Raw genomic sequence first — 20,587 nt, forward strand, 5'->3', positions numbered from 1 at the left:
TGATATCACCGATCTTGGTGGCCAATCCACTAGTCCGCAACGAGAGATAAATTGCTTACCGAAACGACGACGCAGTAAATCCATTGTTTCACGAGCTGTAGGTCACGGGTATTACGGGCTGTCAAGTAGCGCCGTCTTGTTGGAACCAAATGTTGTGGAGATCACAGGCTTCAATTTCTATCAAAAAGTCATCACGGCATCAAAAAGTGATTTATCATAGCGCGATAGCGTTCGCCATTAGGCCACACCAAATGTTTGTTTTCAAAAGATGTAATAGCTTCTTGAATGGCTTCGATTTGTTCTTCACCTCAAATACGGCAATTTTATTTACTGACGTAGCCAGTAACTGCAAAACTGGGCTACATCGCTGAACCCTAAAAGTTGGCCTGAGCGCGCGATGAACACTTTTTACAGAGCGTCGATTTTCGTACGATTTTACGATTTGTAAACGTTGTTGAGGCGTTAATCTTTCAATGATCAAAACTGAAAAAAAAAATATGTATGTATTAAGCTTGTCATTAGTAACGCGTGATCTGTCAAAAAAACCCTATTGGAAAAAGTGCCTCCACCCTTTATTAAATGAAATTATAATTTCCTTGTTTTTTGTTTATTATTTAAACTTAGAATGAACTATGTAATTGAATAATACAAAACTGTAAGATTACTTACTTATGAATAGACAAGACATCAATATGACGGAAGGACCGTTTAATATCAGTTTGCATCAATCCTATAAAACTAATTTCCTATTAAAATTTTACAAAGGGTTTTCCAATAAGAGGCGTTATTTTGATATGAAAAATACTATTTTTTAATATAGATGATCGGATTTTATTTTATTATAAAGAGGAAGGTATGCCGTTACTAGTGGAAAATAACATCAGGCAAATGACCACCACGACCATGCTCACAGGACAATATCCTGTTCATGAAATTTTCCATAACCGAATTCCAAAGTGGCTGCCCTATGTTCTCGATAGCCTTACGAATTCCATCTTTGAGGTCTTGAATCGACCCTGGGCTGTTGGTGTAGACCTTCTATTTCACGTGGCCCCAAAGAAAAAAGTCACAAGGTGTTAAATCATAAGATCTCGATGGCCAATTGTGATCACATCTTCGAGAGATAACACGGTCCGGAAACTTTTCCCGTAAAAGGTCAATGGTTTCGTTGCTTGTGTGGCACGTAGCGCCGTCTTGTTGAAAATAAACGTTGTCCCGATCAATACCATCCAATTCCGAACATACAAAATCGTTAATCATCTCTCAATAGCGCAATCCATTCACCTGTAACACCTGTTATTGGAAAACCCTTTAGTATACCCGCCCGTGCAAAATACTCTGGGATTTGCGTCCTCTGCTTTAGTTCAGCATAGCATACCCGCTATAATATTTTTGTGGTGATTTGGATGTGCCGCATGACTTAACGCAACGGGTGAATTTACCTGTAAAATATTCGGACATAGCTCAAAAGTTATGAATTATCGGACTATATTGCTCCGAAATACAATTGGGTGAAGAGACTCCAAACAACCATAGAAGAAGAGGGGTGGAAAAGAGGTATGGAACCTAGCCTCAATACGCTTAATATAAATATTTACAGACAGCTCGAATATGATGGATGGAGTAGGTGCAGGGATTAATTACGCAAAGCTGGACATCAGGCGGTCAATTAAGCTCTCTGACAATTGCAGTATTTTTCTTTGCGGTAGAAAAGGCTGCAGAAATAGCACTAGCAAGGACATCGAGCAACTCCGACATAAATATATACGTTGACAGTCAAGCGACAATAAAGGCAATAAACTCATTTGAAATTTCATCTAAAAACGTTCTTAGGGCCAGGGAAGCCATAGAGAGACTAGTCGCAGACAGACGGCCACATATCTATTGGGTACCCGGACACATGGGCATTGCATGGAACGAAATTGTACATTAGATTGCCAAAAGCGCAGTATATAATGAAAACACATATAGACAGGAGTTGAAATAATCTAACTACTTGTAACACCGCGGAGTGCACAGAATGCAGATAAATACGCCAGTTTCGCACTAGCCCTGTCTAGAAAGGAAAGCAGAGCTATTGTGGGTATGCTGCCAGGCCACAATTTGTTAGCCACGCATACAAGATGGGAATTGCAAACAATGGCAGTTGCAGATTTTGCAATAAACTAGAAGAGACGGAAACTCTTGAACACCAGCTATGTTCTTGCCCTGCATTAGCTAGAACCCGAATGAAATGTTTAGAAGCTCTACATTATGAGAGGTTAAAATGTCTCTCGGGCTTACAGCTTCAGAGCTTACTTAGATTCGCAAAAGGCGCGGACTTATTACAAGAAGCCTACTACAAGGAAACTTAAGGGTCAAGCTCCATCTGGTACCACTAAGGACCAATAGGTCTATGTGACGGCTTTCAGCCAGCCAGGTCAACCTAACCTAACGGTATATATTTAGTTCCAGTTCCATCTAACGCAATAAAGAGTTCGGCTCCTTTTTATGAATTCACGCAAAAACTCAATTTTCTTTCTTTCACAACAGATCTCCGACGACCAGCACAATAGCTTTCTTCCACAACTTCCAGACCTTCTTTAAATCGTTTAAACCACTCAAAGGTTAGGCTCGAGATAAACTCTGTTGTTTTTAAAACAATATTTTATGTAGAAATCTCTCTTCAAAAATAATTTTTCGATGGGTAACTCAAAAGTACTGTCGCATAACACACAAGAATAGAGCTTTTATTGAACCAAATGTCATGACACTACATCCATGACAAATGGAGGACCATATGCCCAAAAGATCGAAAAGATAGCGCCACTGGTTAGTAAGATATGTCGCCGTGAAATTTGGCAACAGACTATGCATATACTAATACTTTTATTATTACTGCTTATAAGCCTGAGTGGTTTTGAGTGATGTATACATCCTTTATTGGGAATTTGCCCAAGCTTCTCTTCCATTTAATGGTGTATGTTTGGATGTCCTTCAAATGAAGAAAATACATTGGGAGCTTTGTATAATACAGGGTGGCTGATGAAAGCCGCTATCAAAAAAAAAAATTGAATAACTTTTTTTCTTTTTAAGTTATCTGTTCCATTTTTGTTTTAATTTGCAGATTCATCTTTAAAATTTATTAAAATGGATAACTGGGACACGCAAACAAGAATTTGGATAGTCCGCCGCTATCACGCACTGGAGTCCGTAGTTTTGGTACAGAGAGAGTACAGGCGGATGTTTGGCGGCGATCCCCCGAGCAGATGGACCATAATGAGACTGGTGAATAATTTTGCTGAGCAAGGAACAGTCGCAAGAAGGCCTTATCATCGAAACCCACCAGTTCGGACGGAGGAAACGATCGCTGCTGTAGCTGCAGCTATACAAAGCAATCCAAGGGTTTCAACAAAAAGCTTATCTGCTCAACTTGGTGTCAGCCGACAGTCTTTGCAAACAATAATGCACAAAGATTTAGACTTATTTCCCTACAAAATTCAAATGGTTAACAAACTGAATGCAGCAGACTTGCCGATTCGCTTGGAATTTTTCCAGAAGATCCTGCAAATGGTGGAAGAAGACCAAAACATGTTAAACTGCCTTTTCATGTCTGATGAGGCCCATTTCGATTTAAACGGCAATGTGAACAAACAAAATTGTCGAATATGGAGTACTTCTAACCCACAGATACTCCACGAGACGGAATTGCATCCTCTTCGCGTGACAGTGTGGTGTGCGGTTTCTTCACGCTGTATTGTCGGGCCTTATTTTTTTGAAGAAAATGGTCACACCGTTACGGTTACTGGAGACCGTTATTTGAAAATGCTGAAAGAATTTTTCTATCCAGAACTACGCCGAAAGAGAATTCCTTTCAACTCTGTGTGGTTTCAACAAGATGGGGCAACGTCTCACATAGCCCAGACTGTTATGACAGAGTTGCGACGAAAATTTCCCAATAAACTGCTTTCAAGAAACTCCGAATTTCGTTGGCCCCCCAGGTCGCCTGACCTTACTGCACCTGACTTTTTCTTGTGGGGTTTATGTAAACAAGAAGTTTATAAAACAAAGCCAACAAATTTGGATGAACTAAAACAATCCATTCGGGCAACAATTGCGGCTATTCCTGTCGCAACTCTCAAAGCAGCAATGAACAACTTTTTACTAAGATGCCGCACTTGTGTCAACGAGCATGGGGGGCATTTAAATTCAATTATTTTTAAAACTAGTTAAGCTACATTTAATAAAATTTAATGACCTTCAACTTGAAAAAAAAAAAAAATGAATTCCATACACTAAAAAAAAAGTTATTTGAGTTTCTTAATGTAGCAAAATTCATCAGCCACCCTGTAGTAGCCATCTTTTTTACGAGATATGTAACTGCGGTTAAACCAAAAAAAACGCACATCGACTACTGTCTCTAATCTAATAACAAATCAATATTTATTGAAGCAAATTACGAACCGAAAAATCCTAGCGGTAAGCACAGTTTTTAATTAATAGAAAAATGTGTATTGATACGTGGCTTGTTTTCACAATTCTGAAATTGAGTTGCTCAATATCAACGGACGGCTCTGCTTTGTTCACATTTCTTTAATATGTATTTACAGTCGATAAAGCAGATTGCAAAAAGCCGATGAAAACTGCATATCAGAACTTGGAAGCATTTCAAGCGCAGATGCATGTGCGAGTAAACTAAAACACGGCTAATATCTGTTGAGCGAGGCGTACCTTGAGAGATTGAAAAGCTTTTAAACGCCATCGGTACCTGTCGCAATAATATCGCCCATGGCACCACCATTGTCGTTAATAGCGCCTTAGGAACAAGTTATTAATTCTTTTTATATTGAAGATTTTGCTTAACATGTGAAAACGAACATCAAAATATCGGTACAAGGTGGCACAAAATTAATCATCCAATTTTATTTTTTTTAATAATTTTTATACAAAAAAAAAAAGATTTTGAGTGATGGAAATATTCTTCTTGACTTTTGCTTTGATTAATTTTGCGCCACCTTTTATATGTATGTATGTTTATGTAAAGCTCTAAACGTACTCTAAATCTAATCCAAGGACACTGCTTTCTTCTGTGGAATAAATGCACGAATAAATAAACGAGTATTAATTTTTTTTTAATAATTCTAATTTAATTTTGATTTCAATATTACGGTTTATAAAAAATAATGCTTAGAGCTACATACATAATTTACTCCAATAAAGGAATAGTAAAAAGGGAAAGAGCTAAATGCAATATTAAAGTCTAATTTTCACAGCTTTATTTTTAAACAGACTCTAACAATAGGGCAATGCCTTGACCACCACCAATACACGCTGAACCAATTGCGTACTTCAATTTCTTTTGCCTGTAAGGAAATTATATTTTAGATATCAAATTCAGAAAATAGTTACCTACAAATTTTAAATACTCACTGCATCTGGTGCGCCAAATGGCCAGTAATTCGTGAGCCACTGGCTCCCAAAGGATGGCCTAAGGCAATAGCGCCTCCATTAACGTTCAACTTCGACATATCCAAACCCAGCGCGTCAGCACAGGCAAGTGTTTGCGCGGCAAACGCTTCGTTAATCTGTTGCAAAAGTAATTCGTTTAATACAATAGAAATAATTCACGTATCCAATGGGTACCTCAATCAAGTCAATGTCCTCCAATTTTTTGCCACTAACTTTCAACACATTTTGAATGGCTGGCACTGGGCCGAATCCCATAATTTCTGGTTTCACTCCAACGAATGAATAGGCGACCAGACGTGCTAATGGTTTGAGATTATACTCCTTGACAGCTTCCTCAGAAGCAACAATAACAGCACCGGCGCCATCACAAATACCCTGTGGATGCAGTTTGTTAGAAAGTATCAGTGAATGTAAACTTAATTGCTACGCGCTTACCGAAGCTGTACCAGCAGTGACAGTGCCATTTTTCTTAAAGAGTGATGGCAGCTTAGCTAATCCCTCGAATGTTGTTTGTGGTCTGGGATGTTCATCAACTACGAAATCAACTTCCTTACCCTTCACCTTCAACTTAATGGGCGCGATTTCCGCATTGAAGGCACCCTCCTTTTGTGCCTTTGCCCAATTTTGTTGTGAACGGAGTGAAAATTCATCGACACGTTCTTTAGAGATTTTGTATTGCTCTGCCAGATTTTCGGCCGTTAAAGCCATGGGTAACTTGCAGTATGTATCAGTAAGTCCTGCCCACAGAGCATCCTCCAAATTGTAGTTGCTGCCCAATGCTGTGCCGAAACGGATATTGCGCGCAATAAATGGCGCCTGGGACATATTTTCCACACCACCTGTGAGTGCAACTTTGGCACTACCAAGGATTATATCTTGTGCGCCATTCACAATAGACTGGAAGCCAGAGCCACAAAGGCGGTTGATGCCAAGGGCAGGTGTTTCAATTGGTATACCACATTGAAGACCAACGTGACGTGGTAGGTAGATGCCATCTGTAGAGGAGGACTGCATAAAATATATTGATTAGTAATAATTTCATTGGTTTAGCTAAAACAGTATTATTTCCTTATTTAAAATAAACAATTTTCCTTAAAACATGATATTTTAATTTGAAATGTTGTTATGTGGCATGCAATAACAAGTTCCTGGTCGTTCATGTTAAATTTTTTCTTATTCAAACACAAATCCTAGCCATATAAATTTTAAATGAATAGGCAAGAAAAATTAAGCTGTTGCTACGTCGTGAAGCGCCGTAGGCGAAGTGTTTATTCATACTATAACTTAACCGTGTAATGCGCATATTCGTATTCTAGCATAATTCAGTAGAGTGCTTTGCATAGAGAATCCCCTTATTATTTCTTATCAACAGAGCTTATTATATACATACAAGGTGAAGTCCAAAATAAACAAAACTGGCGACATAAAAATGTTTTGATGGCGCCATTTTTTTAAAGACTTAGTGCGTTGGAATTTACATCCCTAGCTGACTTATAGTGAAAGCTTGGTGACATTTTATTCAGTGGAAGCGAAGTTATTGCGATTAAAGTGTCAGTATGTTTGTTTCATCGGTACAAAAATGAGTTTCGAACAAGGTATTAGCTCTTTTTAAAATCGGAAAAACGTTTACCGAAACATTTGAATTGATGAAAGAGTTTAATGGCGGTGATTGACTATCTCGTGCCAGAGTTCATGTGTTTACTCGTTTCAGAGATGGTTGTGAGGACCTTAAAATCAGTAATCACCGAAAACTCCATCGAAATTGTTCGTAAATTTATCAAAAATGAACTGAAATCATCCTTGAAATTCATGGAATCGGAGTTGACTATCTCCAAAACATCGATTTATCGCATTTTAACTGATCATTTGTGCTTAAGAAAGGTCTGTGCACGTTTCATTCCGCACAAGTTAACTGAGGACCAAAATTGCTAAGAATTCAACATTCGAAAGACCTCATTAAAGAGCCGAGAAAAGACAGAACTTCCTTTACAACATTGTAACTGGTGATGAAACGTGGTATTTCCAACATCAAAGTGCCGAATGGAGGGCCCCAGACGAGCTACCACCCAAAAAATCGCGTTTGAAGAAGTCACTCATTTATTTTTACGATTCCAAGGGAATCGTCCACAAGGAGTTCGTGCCAACGGGCCAAACCGTCAATGCAATTTTCTATCTTGGCGTTTTGAAGCGTTTGTTGCATCGCGTTCTTCGAATTCGCCCTGAATACCGCGAAGGAGGAAGCTGGCGCTTATTGCATGATTGCGGCGCAAAATTAATCAACTTATTTTGTTTTTGAATATCTTTTTTAATAAATAAAAATTTGCACAAGTGTCCAATGTGATTAATTTTGCGCTACTTTTTATAACCATATTAAATGCAATTACCTACTCTTTAGGTCTCGATATAATCTCACAAATTAGAAGCCAATCGATTCGAAAACGCTGTAATTATTTTAATACTACCTACCGCAATGACATTTCCAATGACCACAGTGTCAACTTGTTCACCGCGCAATCCGGCAGATTCTAGTGCAGCTTTGGCTGCGACCGTCTGCAATTGTGTCTGACTAATGTTCTTCAAAGCACCTCCGAAAGTGCCGAAAGCTGTACGCTTAGCAGCAACTATGTAAATTCCTACAACAGATTAGAAAGTTTTTGTATTAATTTCAATAATTTTTTAAAATACTTTTTTTTTATTAGATATATTATATTTCCTTTATTATATTATTGATTTCAGTAGCTAAAAATAATCATGGGTACAGGATGTTCAAAGTTCAAATCTCGCACAGATAAACAGATTTGTTTTTATGCTATCTTTGCAAGGTTCGCGCTATACATACACATATATGTGTACAAACATCCACATAAAAAATGTTTACGTCACATATGTATGTATGTATATGCACACACACACACACACTTGCTTAAGCCCGTTGACTTACGGGAGAGCTGACTTGTGAATTCTTGAGTCCAAAGTTCAAGCGTTAATTTTATGAAAACAAATGTACCGGCCCCTTTAGTATACGTGCATACGTGTATATACATATATATGTTTATGAATATGCGTGTCTGCACTTGTACATGTTTTTGATTTTAATTGCCACCACCCCCTTCGATGAATAGCACTCTACAAACACTTATCTACTTGATGTGTGTTTGATTTCGAATTAGGGCTAATTCAGCTACGTATGCACATAAATACGATCGTTTTAGTACCTTTAGTAACTGCAGACATTTTTGTAGTTAATTATTATTTAAATTCAAGAATATATAAGTATTATTATTAATAAACTTTTCGCTACTCTCAACTGGCACCACCACTCGTGCTAACACTTTCGAATCTTCTGATTTTGTCATAACAAGAGTAACACCAAGTTGGTCGCCATCGTTCGGCTATAGCAACGAATTAAATTTATAATGCAACAAACGCTAAAAGTGAAGGAAGATAATAAACAATGAAATACTGAAACATACACGGTGATCGGCGGGCGTTTGCCCACTAGGAAATCTCTAAGGGAAATCTGTAGATCTGCTCCTTCGAGTGCATTTCTGCCATGAAAAAGCTCCTCATAAAAAATATCTGCCGTTTGGAGCCGGCTTAAAACTGTAAGTCCTTCCATTAGTGGAACATCGTGGACGCACGAAACAAATAGAAGGAGGAGCTCGGCCAAACACCCAAAAAGAGTGCAAGAGCCAATTATATAAGTTTAATGATTTATTTAATATCAGTCAATATTCTCGTTCAAGTTCTCGGTTGAAATAATCGCATTGGCGTCACACTGACGTGATAAACGGTTCACTAGACAGGGTTAGTTTACTGGGGCGGCAGGCCTTTGTCGGGAAACAACCGAGTGATTCCGGTAACGTATAACCGGTTGCCATGGAACGTCGTACTGACGACTCTCTCATTTGTTGTGTTTCTGTGAAAAAAAGTCGAATAGTCGATCGGTAGTCAACTGATATGATCCATTCCATTTAAATACGAATACTCGGCTGGGTCATGTCGTCCGAATGTATACAATTGTTCCAGCTCAGAAAGTATTCGATGCGGTACCTGTTGTTGGTAGTAGAGGAAGATAAAGGCCTCCTCTGGTTTGGAAAGATCAGATGGAGAAGGAAATGGCTTTACTTGGTGTGTCCAACTGGAGAAAGAAACGACTGGTGCGCTTGGTTAAACTCGGCTAAAATCGCTTCTGCGTTTTTCGCGCCAATTAGGAAGAAAAAGAAGTGCATGATTGAGATGATAATACATAGTTTTTTACGGTAAAATTGATAGCGCAAACTAGTACGGTAGTAGATAAATTTGAGATTTGCACTTCGACCTCATGGCCATTTGTGCCCTCTACTCATCACCGTAATTCAACAAAACCCCGTTCCCTGATTAAACTTAAGACAGAGCTGCATTGGGCTGAGCGTATTTACCTTTCTTCTGGCTGTAATTTGGCGAGATGTTTCAACCTTCTCCGCACTATAGCCAATGAGTTTGTTTTATTTCAAAAATCAACAGCCAGTTCAAATTACATTTTACCAAAATATGCGATGGTTTGGTTCCCTTCTAACATTCGTATAAGAAATTATTTAAAAATTCAACTGCCAAATAAGTTTCGGGCATCAGTTTTAACCACTTTAATTCAGTTGGCGGCTATTGACGTAAAGAGACTGATGACTCATCGCAGGCACTAAATGGTTCAAGGGAAGCTCGACAGATCTCTCTCTTTGGTATAAATATATTATTCCGGTAGCTTCAACAGCTGCTACTTTAATCTAACGTATTTCAATTTTTGTTAGCCAACTCTTTACACTTTATATTGGGGATACAAGTGCAATTTCAGATGATGAAACATATGGCTTTGTGTGCATCGAAGTACAACGCAGCTATTTCAACTAGGCTTAAGATGGTTCAGTGTGTAGAAGTCCATGCATTTGAGGAAAGTTTTTGATTGGCACACGGGTGAAAGGCGGGTTATAAACAGATTCAAAAAGTATCTGAAGGTTATCACCCCAAACATAATAGGCTCATTCAATTGCCACAACGGCCTTAGGGACTACATTTGGAATATCACGCACCTTTATAGGCATAGAGAAGGTGCCTCTATCCGCATACATTCTGAAGGTCCTCGCAGCATATAGTATATGTATGTATGTATATGATTTGGAAAACCGTTGTAAATTAGATGCGATGAACGGGGTATCTCTACAAGAAATATGGAGCATGTAACAATTATTACAGACCAAGAAGCGGCGCTCAAATTTGGAGTAGAATTCATCACCCGCATCATAACCATCGAAAGTTGAAATAAAATAAAACCGAATTTGATGTATTTTTGCGCAAAGCAAAAGGTAAAGAATGTATGTACATATACAGGGTGGGCCAAATAAGACCTACTAATGTTAAAAATAAATAACTTTTGCAATAATCATTTATTTTGGTTAATTGTTTTTATACATTGAATATATTTTATGGAAATTATGTATGAAATATTACATCAAACAAATATCCACCATTTCTCTCGATACAAAGATTGGCTCTTTTTAACGCGTTTTCCATAACACCACATAATGTTTCTGGTTGAAGGCTCAGTATTTCGTCTCGCATATTTCGCTTCAGCTGTCTAATAGTCTCTGGTTTATTAAGGTACACTTTGTCTTTTAAATATCCTCATAAAAAGAAGTCGGGCTCAGCCAAATCTTGTGAACGAGGTGGCCAAGAGAAATCTGAATTTTTGGAAATCAGACGTTCGCCAAAAATTTCACGCAGGAGGTCTATAGTTTGCCTAGCAGTATGCGCAGTTGCTCCATCTTGTTGAAACCACAAATTAGGATACTGCTCCGCCATTGGCCGCAAAAAGTTTTCAATCAATGTTCTGTAAGAAGCTTCTGAAATCGATTCTGGCGTTTCATCCTCATTTTCGAAGAAATATGGACCGATAACTCTAGTGGCCATAACACCGCACCAAACAAAATATTTAGATGGGTGCAACTGATGTTGGTGTTGCCCTTGGATTTTCAGAGCCCCACAACCTACAGTTTTGTTTGTTTACATAACCATTTAACCTTATTTAAAAAATCAATTTGTGTGGCTAATTGTGTAAAACGAATAGCATCTTGTAGTCGTTGTTGGTGGTTCCATAATAAAATTTCAACAATTCAATTATAACCTACAAAAATAGAAAAATAAATATGTCAAAAAATAAATAAGTTATTTGTGCTTAACATTGGTAGGTCTTATTTGGCCCACCCTGTACTTTTACACAACCTTTAAAGGCTGATTTTTCAAAGACCCGCTAACATTGTTTTTAACCGTCGGCCATGCCGAATTGGCTTGTGCATGACTACATTCTAGAGTTCGGGTTCGAAGCTCATTCTGGGCATGAAGCAAATAATAGAAAAGGCTTTTTCTTAGAGCAGTTGCGTCTCGGCAGGTATGGGCAAATATTTGATTGTATTTCTGTCATGAAAACGCTTGTCATAAAAAACCATTTTCCGTTCGGAGACGGCATGAAGCGGTAGGTTTCTCTATTTGTAGAACAACTTCAAGTTGCGCACCTCAAATTGGATGCCTTGAAATAACAATTTCATCAAGGTCTGGTTAGCTGACGTCTCGATCATTGTGAGAAAAATTCACAAAAATTGATTGTGAATACACGAATAATCCCATTCAGCTGAGTTGTGTTTACAAAAACACGGTAATTTTTTGGAAATCGTGAGACTGGAAATCGGCGTAATATAATTTTTGAAGAGCTAATTAATTTAATTAAATGAAAAATTTGCCGTAATAGTTTTTGTCTAATGGCGTAGCATTAGAATTTTCGACAAAAAACCTGTTCATAAAATGTATCTCTAAAATAAAAGCGTTTTTAGTTTACTTCATATAACTTCTTGCTTATGTATACATAACTTGTCAGTGCTGCCAATTACAAAAGACTGTGGTGCCCAACTACCGATGAAAAACAAAACGCGCGTTGGATAGCTCCAATACTTAATAACAAAAGTTATGACTATGTTAAGACTTAAAAATTATGAAACTTATTTAAATAACGAAAATAAAAGTTTCCTCTCTTTTAAAAACCGCATCCAAGATTTACTGCGTTATATTTACTAAAAACAATTACAAACTTGACATTAATCAATTTTTGTTTTATTTTCATTTACGCGTTTCACTTACTACCACTTAATATATTATACTAAAAAAAACCCAAAAACATGTACATCAAAACCTAACGACGGCGTTGTCTTTATAGAAAGCAACAAACATGGAGAGCAACTGTCAAATATTATATGTGATAAAAGTCGATTAAACAACTCACAGAATAGTACAGTCGCTAAACTCGGTACTAGCGGTACCGATACGAAAATTGACGCTAAGGGGGCGTCCATAAATTACGTGAGGTGGTTTTTTCAATTTTCTGACCCTCCCTCTCCCCCTGGTGAGATGTCGTGAGATTTTATTCAACCCCCTCCCCCACCCCCCAATCTCACGTGAGATTTTTCAAAATGTGGGTTTCTTATGTAAACGCGTTGGATTGTTATTGTAAAAAGAAAAAAAATTTTCTTCGTGCTTTTATTTACGACTAGTTAAGACTAGTAATCAATATTGCTGAGAGTTATAAGTGTAATAAAAATTTAACAATAGAAGACTTAAATCGTAAATACTGCGATTAAAAGAAGAATATCTACTCTAATTCAGTCCATGGAGAATCATGCGCGGTTTCAAGAGAGACTATTGGGACCAACATGTCCATATGATTTTCAGTAAAATCATGTGCTCCTTCAACTTCGTTCTAATCTAGCCACTCTAAGCCGTTGACGCTTGCGCACAGTAACTCATTAGCTCGTCTTGTGACAATCCGTGAGGGTCGCACTTTGCGGAACATACGCGCTTGCTTAGCTGGTGCAATGTGAGCTGCTCTGCTGTGCTCTGCAGCTCTTGTGATAGATGCGAAGTAAATACCGCATGTACTGCAGCATATTTTCTCTAAATCATCACGTATACTTGGGCAATAGAGATCAATAGGCGTGCTGATGAAGGCATTCAGCGGTTGAATCGGTACGCGTATTAGAAATGGAGCAAATGATTTTCCGTCATGTTCTTTAAAGTCCGGAATTGTTAAACGTCAACCTGAGTGATAGGGCGTTCGGCTCATAGTAGCGCGAAAACAACCGACGGGCTACACTGTACCGCAAATTCAGATTAAATTGAGCTATTTGGTATAAAACAAATATGGTGGTTTGACAGTAGTAATGTATAACGTCGAAGTATGAATGAAATTATTTTCTTTCGAACGAATTAGTGAATGATCTTAATCATACTACGATTACGCTTGAGATTAAATCTTAAGCATGTACAATTTTTTTGTTTCAATCAGAAAAAAAATTGCGTGATATTTGCCGAGACCCCCCCTCTCTCCAACGTAAGATTAGATGAGATTTGACTCGACCCCCTCCCCCCCTTAAACATCTCACGTAATTTATGGACGCCCCTAATTTGTTGCAGAATTGCGCTACACTCCTATTGCATGTATCAAGACAAATTCATGCAAGAAGTTGTTACTAGAGCAGTTGATTTGTTTTTTCTCTTTCCGATTTGGTAGTTCGAATGACACAGTCAGGGATATGTATCTCTTTTTGTTAAATTACAAAACCAAAATTTAGTTTTTGCAAAACAACTATTAGTGCCCATTTACACAGGGAAACATTTTGTTCGGGGAGAAGGACAGCCGCGGAAGAGAAAGGGAATTTGTCACCCTTACTGGCGATACGTGTTGTGCTGTTTATTCGTATTTCCAATCTTAAAGCAATTTTTGATAGTTGCTTCATTCGTTTTCTTCTTTTGTGGGAGAAAGTTCTGAGTTCTGTGTTGGTTTTAAATCAAACGGAAGAAATCAACGATAACAAACATCAGAGCGCTTGGGTAATGCATAATTATTTTTGCTAGTAAAATAGGTTTAATTTAAAAAAGTTATGCGACATGTTTATGTTGAATTCTAATGTTTCCCCCTATTTCTAAATACTCAAGTTAATTTTAAGTTAATTATTTATATATGAAGTATTTTTAATTTCATTTTTTTTATTTAAGTACAAAAATGTATATATATATATTATATATGTTAAGAAAAATAAAACAACAAATTATTTATTTTTTAACGAGTTTGCATTCTTCGTTGAAATATTTAAGGAACTGTTGACGAACATGTACATGTTAGCGGGTTGTAGAATATATCCGAAACAGAAGATGCTAAATAGTAAACGTCAAAATGTAGCTGAAAACAATTTTGAATTTACAGTGTCTCCCTTCCAGATGTCTCCGTGTGTAAATCGGCACTTGGCGTGTAAAAGTTCGCATTGGTTTTACCTAAAAAACCGCTCTACGTATTTCGAATTTTCGTACGTAGCTATTCAAAATCAGTCATGCAATTTTCGTATAATTCACGAGAACGAACCTGCGATGGATTTAGTGGCAAGGTTGAAAAAGAAAAACAATTAAAAATTGCAAAAGCCGTGAAGCACTCTAGTATCCTGGCGTTTTAAGAATTTTAAAATCTTAATTCGCCCTCTCACTCCAAGTTGGCGCTTAACGAAATACTACTAGTTTACTTCAAACTTTTACAGTATTATTTTATTTTTGAAACCTCTGTCAATCTTAGTCAGCCTAAACTTAACTTAATTAAAAATTTAACTTGACTTAAGAAGTTGGTCAAGATTACCTAACACGTCAATGTTTCGTTGTTATATATTCTATTACGTGTGTTTGACAATTTGTATCCTTAAATGCCATATAAAATAATATCTCGTCGAAAAGAATTTCTGTACAATTGCATTTACTATTAAGAATTATAAAATCCGCAACATGGCAAGGCGATTCACTCCGTGCTCTCAACTTACGTTAGCCCGAAACTTAAAAATCTAAGGGCACTTAATATTTTGCCCAGGCTATTATATGAAAAGCAGTATGTATTTAGTATTTACAACTTAACTTAAGAAGTTTAAAAAGTTGCAGATTTTAGACACATCTATCACGAAAAATAGTGTACTTTTTATGAAATTCGACTATGTGCGACACAAGCGTAAGTATTAGCTTAATAATAATAAAAGTAAAGCAGTAGAGCATAAATAAAATTTGCATTGCACTTTGTTTTTGCTTTTGTTCGCTAGAATGTCAAAATATATAAATAAGGATTGACAGTTCCTCTGAACAACGAAATTTGACAATTTAGCGACCAAATAATAGAAAAAAATCCAGATTACAACCCTACTTGTTTAATGTGCCTTGATATACCTCTTTTATTTTACCAAGTTCCCGCCGTTAATATGTTATGCCAATATGCAACCGTGCAGCTGGTGAAACCAATTCCGCGGTTGCAAAAAAGAAGAAGCACTTATAAGAGCTATAGCGGCAGCGATTGAGTTCTGCTGGAAAGTGGTGTGCTTGGAAAGATTACTTGAAGAGTTGTGAAAATAAAACTAAGAAGTATAATTACCATCAGTTGCGAAAGTTTTAAATGTTAATTGTTAAAAGTATTAGTATAATATAAACTATGGCAACAGTTGGCGAGTTAAAGACTGGGGATCTAACCGAGGCTGGAGTAAAGCCGCCGCCAGCAAAGACCACGAGTCTCGCCAGTGACTTGCGACAGTTTCGTCTAAACAAAGCAGTTCCTGCAGCCAATAAGACAGGTGAGAGCAGCTGTTTCCCTATAGTTCTTAAGTGAGGCATGTTTGGGGAAATCCGCAGCTGCAGCGAGAATTCCAACCAATTTATAATGGTTTCAAATTGTAATGAGTTTTCGCATGCGTTGCGTTTACAGAACGAGTGCCAGGTAAAAAACGTATACAGGTAATGGCGGATAGCGATAGCGATGGTGCTGCCGACAGTCATACCCCCAAAAAAGTGAAATTGGAATTATCTGTTAAAGAAAAGGAGGACCGGTATTTGGCTGCTGTTAAAATAGCACCTAATTACGATGCAATGGTAAGTATTTTGTTAAATAAACCGGAAAGTCAAAATATACTTCTAATTGCTTAGGATATACAAGATGCACTGGTGCGTAACGACTGGAACGTTTCCGAAGCATTGCGCTACCTAAAGGAGCATTTCAAGCCAAAACCTAATTCCTACGCTAACAAAACTTCCTCAGTGAATAATGCCCGCGGAAATGTTAAACCTTCTCAAAATGGCAGCTCTTCTCGTTCAAAAGCACAAGCACAAAACTATTCAGATTGTGAGGACTCGGACGATGAAGTACGTGCATCCACCGACCAAGTGTATGACAGTGAAGAGAGTGATACCGAAACATCAAACGAAATGACAGGACAGCGGAAGAAAGTGTTTGATTTTATGAATAAAGCAACGTTGATGGAATTACAAACGGTAAAGATGCTGTCCGAAAGAAAGGCAAACTTAATTATGGAATTGCGTCCTTTCAAAGATTGGAAAGATTTACTAAAAAAGTTGGAATCCAATAAATCACTCTCGGCAGATTTGTTAAATTTGGCACAAGAATTGATTAATAAACAAAACAATGTGGCTAATATATTAGAGAAATGCAACAAAATGGTAAAACGTTTGGAGGCGGCAATTGAAACTGGCGCAGGCATAGTAGAACAGCCAAAACTACTTAACAAAGAGTACGTAAAAAGTACTTTTTCATATGCATGCATATACATGCATACATACATTATGTATGTATGTACATGCATAAATATAAGTGAAACCATTTTCTTTGAGGGGAGATATATCTTACAGTTTATTTTCCTCTTTCATTTCCAAATAGAATGAAATTAGCTGACTACCAAATGATTGGTCTCAATTGGTTGACGGTGATGCATAATCAGAAAATGAACGGCATCCTCGCAGATGAGATGGGACTAGGAAAAACTATACAAGTTATTGCATTTTTGGCGTATCTGAAGGAGAACAATTTGTCCAAAGGCGCGCATTTAATTGTTGTTCCATCCTCCACGCTGGACAATTGGGAAGCAGAAATAAGCAAGTGGTGTCCAATCTTAAAAGTAGAAAAATATCATGGTAATCAAGATGAACGAAGGCGCATGCGTGTACGCTATGCCAAAGATGGCTTTACAGGCTTCGATGTGTTACTGACAACGTATGTTAAATCTTTTTGGTTCTGTATTTAAGCAAATCTAGCTTACAATTTCAATTTCAGTTACCACATAGTCAGTTCAACGCCAGAGGAATGCAAAATGTTTCGCGTATGTAAGCTACACTATGTTATTTTCGATGAGGCGCACATGTTGAAAAATATGACCACCCAACGCTATGCTAATTTGATAAAAATAAACGCTGAAATGCGCATTTTACTTACTGGTACGCCGTTACAAAATAATCTACTCGAATTAATGTCACTACTTTGCTTTGTGATGCCGTCATTCTTCGCCAAAAGCATTGAGGACATAAAGAGCCTTTTCGCCAAGGTATGTTTTTGAAACCAAAATATCAAAAGGTTGTTTTATAAAAGACTTTATATATTCTAAGTACTCGTGCGTAACATTTCTCTATGACCGTTGTTGTTGTTGTTGTAGCATCATAAACATTCCCCATATATGGACGGGGAATGCTGCTGGAGTGACAGTTCTTGGCCGCATATAAATCCGTGTCGTTCCGGTAACGTAGAACCGACTGCCATGGGAACGTTCTCTATGGCTGTCATGTAGACGAATGGCGACTGCCATTCAGTAGGGCCCAGGTTTGGACACCCTTCTGGTGCATGAAACATTAAATAATTTAAAATGGCTCTTCTAATAACGATCGCTTCTTGGCAGGCAAAGGCAAACCTGAGGGTGTATTTTTGTCATGAAAAAGCCCCTGATGAAAACAATCTGCCGTACGGAGGCGGGATGACACTATAGTTCCTCCGTTTATGTAACAACATCGAGGCACAGGCAATATATGTTTTTTTTTAGCAACTAAGGCGTATGCGATGGATTTGCAATTTTTCTATCCGCCAATCTCTGTCGCTTTAGCAGCTTTTTACAGGGAGTCTTGTGCTTTTATAAATTTATGTATGTTATACATATAGCACACTTGCATACTGTATGTAGGCGAATGGGTTCGTCCGTAACTACCATTCGGAGAACGGAGGTTCGAATCTCCGTGAAACACCAAAATGAAGAAAATGTGTTTTCTAATCGTGGTCGCTCCTCGGCACCCTTTTTAGGTGTTTGGCCGAGTGCCAATTATGGTTTTTTTTTGTCTTATACTGTATGTAGTTTGCTCCGTTTACTTAATTTTTGATTCTTTCTATCCTTTTCCAATTGCAGAAAGGCAAGCCTGAGAGTGCTAATAAAGATGTGTCGCAGTTCCAGGAAACTCAAGTGGAACGCGCCAAACGTATTATGAAGCCATTTGTCCTGAGGCGTCTCAAAAAAGACGTACTTAATAATTTGCCCAAAAAAGAGTCTTTCACTGTAAGTATATCTGAATTATTGGATATAAGAGAAAGTAATCAATACAAGAAAATTGTGTTAATTTATTTTAGATCAAAGTTCCGATGAGTGAAACGCAAAAACAATACTATCACGAGCTGGTTGATTACTATTCAAATAGGAAGGGTGAGATTTGTAGCGGTGATCGTGCAGGTGTAACCATTATGATGGAAATGCGAAAAGCTGCCAATCATCCGCTTTTAATGCGGCACTATTTCAGTGATGAAACGTTGCAAAAACTTTCAGAGCGTTTAGCCTGTGCGCCGACTTTTAAGAAATCAAATCCACAGTATATATTCGAAGAGCTGGCGATAATGTCAGACTTGCAAGTAATGCAATTATGTAGAAAACATGTAAGTAATACGAATTAATTACTTTATTCAATAATTCAATTTAACAACTTCTAGGATTTATATGATATTACCATACCACCAAGTTTAATATGCGACTCTGGAAAATTCCAACATCTCGATACGCTATTGCCCAAATTAAAAGAGGAGGGTCATCGCGTTTTGATATTCAGCCAGTTTACGATGATGTTGGATATTGTGGAGTATTATTTGAAGATAAAAAAACATGGTTATTTCCGTCTGGACGGTTCAACTGCAGTTGACGAACGACAAGATATGATAAATGATTTTAATGCAGACTCAGGCGTTTTTATATTTTTATTGTCAACGAAAGCTGGAGGTGTTGGCATAAATCTGACAGCGGCCGACACGTGCATCATACATGATATTGATTTTAATCCCTACAACGATAAGCAGGCTGAAGATCGTTGTCATCGTATGGGGCAAACACGTGAAGTTACAATATATCGTTTGATCTCTGAAAGCACTATCGAAGAGGGTATGCAGTTGGTAGCAGAAGAAAAGCTGAAATTAGAAAAAGAAATCACTTCAAATGAGAAAGGTGAAGTGCAAGAGCAAAAATGTGTTGTACGGCTACTCACCATGGCTCTGGGTCTAGATAAAGATGAGGAGGAACGTTTAAATAATTCTATGAACAGCTCATTGAGTACTTCCATGTAATATGATGGGGGGAAAATTTAATTCCATACAAAGCAAAAAGCAAAAGTGAATGTGAGGTTTTGTGAACATTTATTGGTGTAATTTTAAAATTTTAAATGTTCGGATTGTACATGAATATGTTGCGCGCAACTACGAATCACATTCCCAAAAAATTCCGGATATACGAAAAAGTGTTATGAATTTATATTGTATGGTAATGCGTAAGATTAAATTTTCCAAAACAAAAATATATATTTCCTTAGACCAACTTATCTGCAATGTGGCTACAATGTGTTGTGAGTATTAATGATTATTGTCAGTAGCAAATACTTTATACTTCATAGTAACCCCAAAATTGCAGTTAAATGTTTTAGGTGACATTTTTAAATCACATATTTATTCAAAACGATTTTTTTTGCTTGTCAGATTAAAAATTACGTCGAAAATATAAAGAATATCAGACTTTCGCTGCAGCAACTTTTTGACGAGCAATTTGTGCTAGGAAGAGGGAAATAAATAAAATGAAATTATGACTTCATAACATAAAAGCTTAACTTATTAAAAGCAGTAGAGACCACATAAATTAAAAAAAAAAGAAATAAAAATAGAACGGAAATATTCGACTCTAAAAATTTTTTAATTGTTATTATTTCTTGGGTGATTTTGTTGTTGTTGTTGCAATAAAAC

General features: G+C 37.3%; 2 protein-coding genes across 2 annotated transcripts; one reads left to right on the forward strand and one right to left on the reverse strand.

Moving 5' to 3' along the window:
- Positions 1-5,104: 5,104 nt before the first annotated feature.
- LOC128863881 (3-ketoacyl-CoA thiolase, mitochondrial) lies at positions 5,105-8,805 on the reverse strand. The gene is made up of 6 exons (XM_054103284.1): positions 8,664-8,805; positions 7,915-8,081; positions 5,884-6,456; positions 5,623-5,823; positions 5,410-5,564; positions 5,105-5,342 (listed from the first exon to the last, which is right to left on the reverse strand). Exons 1-6 carry the CDS (start codon positions 8,680-8,682, stop codon positions 5,261-5,263), a joined length of 1,197 nt encoding a protein of 398 aa, XP_053959259.1. The 5' UTR covers positions 8,683-8,805; the 3' UTR covers positions 5,105-5,260.
- A 7,003-nt stretch (positions 8,806-15,808) lies between these two features.
- Positions 15,809-20,152, forward strand: LOC128863713 (SWI/SNF-related matrix-associated actin-dependent regulator of chromatin subfamily A containing DEAD/H box 1 homolog). The gene is made up of 8 exons (XM_054103010.1): positions 15,809-16,121; positions 16,253-16,416; positions 16,471-17,072; positions 17,219-17,551; positions 17,612-17,879; positions 18,726-18,872; positions 18,944-19,243; positions 19,298-20,152. Exons 1-8 carry the CDS (start codon positions 15,983-15,985, stop codon positions 19,919-19,921), a joined length of 2,577 nt encoding a protein of 858 aa, XP_053958985.1. The 5' UTR covers positions 15,809-15,982; the 3' UTR covers positions 19,922-20,152.
- Positions 20,153-20,587: the final 435 nt, after the last annotated feature.

This window comes from Anastrepha ludens, chromosome 5 (assembly GCF_028408465.1).
Source record: "Anastrepha ludens isolate Willacy chromosome 5, idAnaLude1.1, whole genome shotgun sequence".
NCBI classification, from domain to species: Eukaryota; Metazoa; Arthropoda; class Insecta; order Diptera; family Tephritidae; genus Anastrepha; species Anastrepha ludens.

What these genes read in the sequence shown, in the direction of transcription:
- LOC128863881 (XM_054103284.1), bottom strand. An exon ending in TCACTGCTGGTACAGCTTCG is followed by an intron (nt 5,824 to 5,883) that starts GTAAGCGCGTAG and finishes CTGCATCCACAG; the next exon opens with GGTATTTGTGATGGCGCCGG. An exon ending in AGGACATTGACTTGATTGAG is followed by an intron (nt 5,565 to 5,622) that starts GTACCCATTGGA and finishes CTTTTGCAACAG; the next exon opens with ATTAACGAAGCGTTTGCCGC.
- LOC128863713 (XM_054103010.1), top strand. Translation starts at nt 15,983, where the DNA reads ATGGCAACAGTTGGCGAGTTAAAGACTGGGGATCTAACCGAGGCTGGA. An exon ending in TTCGATGTGTTACTGACAAC is followed by an intron (nt 17,552 to 17,611) that starts GTATGTTAAATC and finishes TTTCAATTTCAG; the next exon opens with TTACCACATAGTCAGTTCAA. An exon ending in TGCAATTATGTAGAAAACAT is followed by an intron (nt 19,244 to 19,297) that starts GTAAGTAATACG and finishes AACAACTTCTAG; the next exon opens with GATTTATATGATATTACCAT.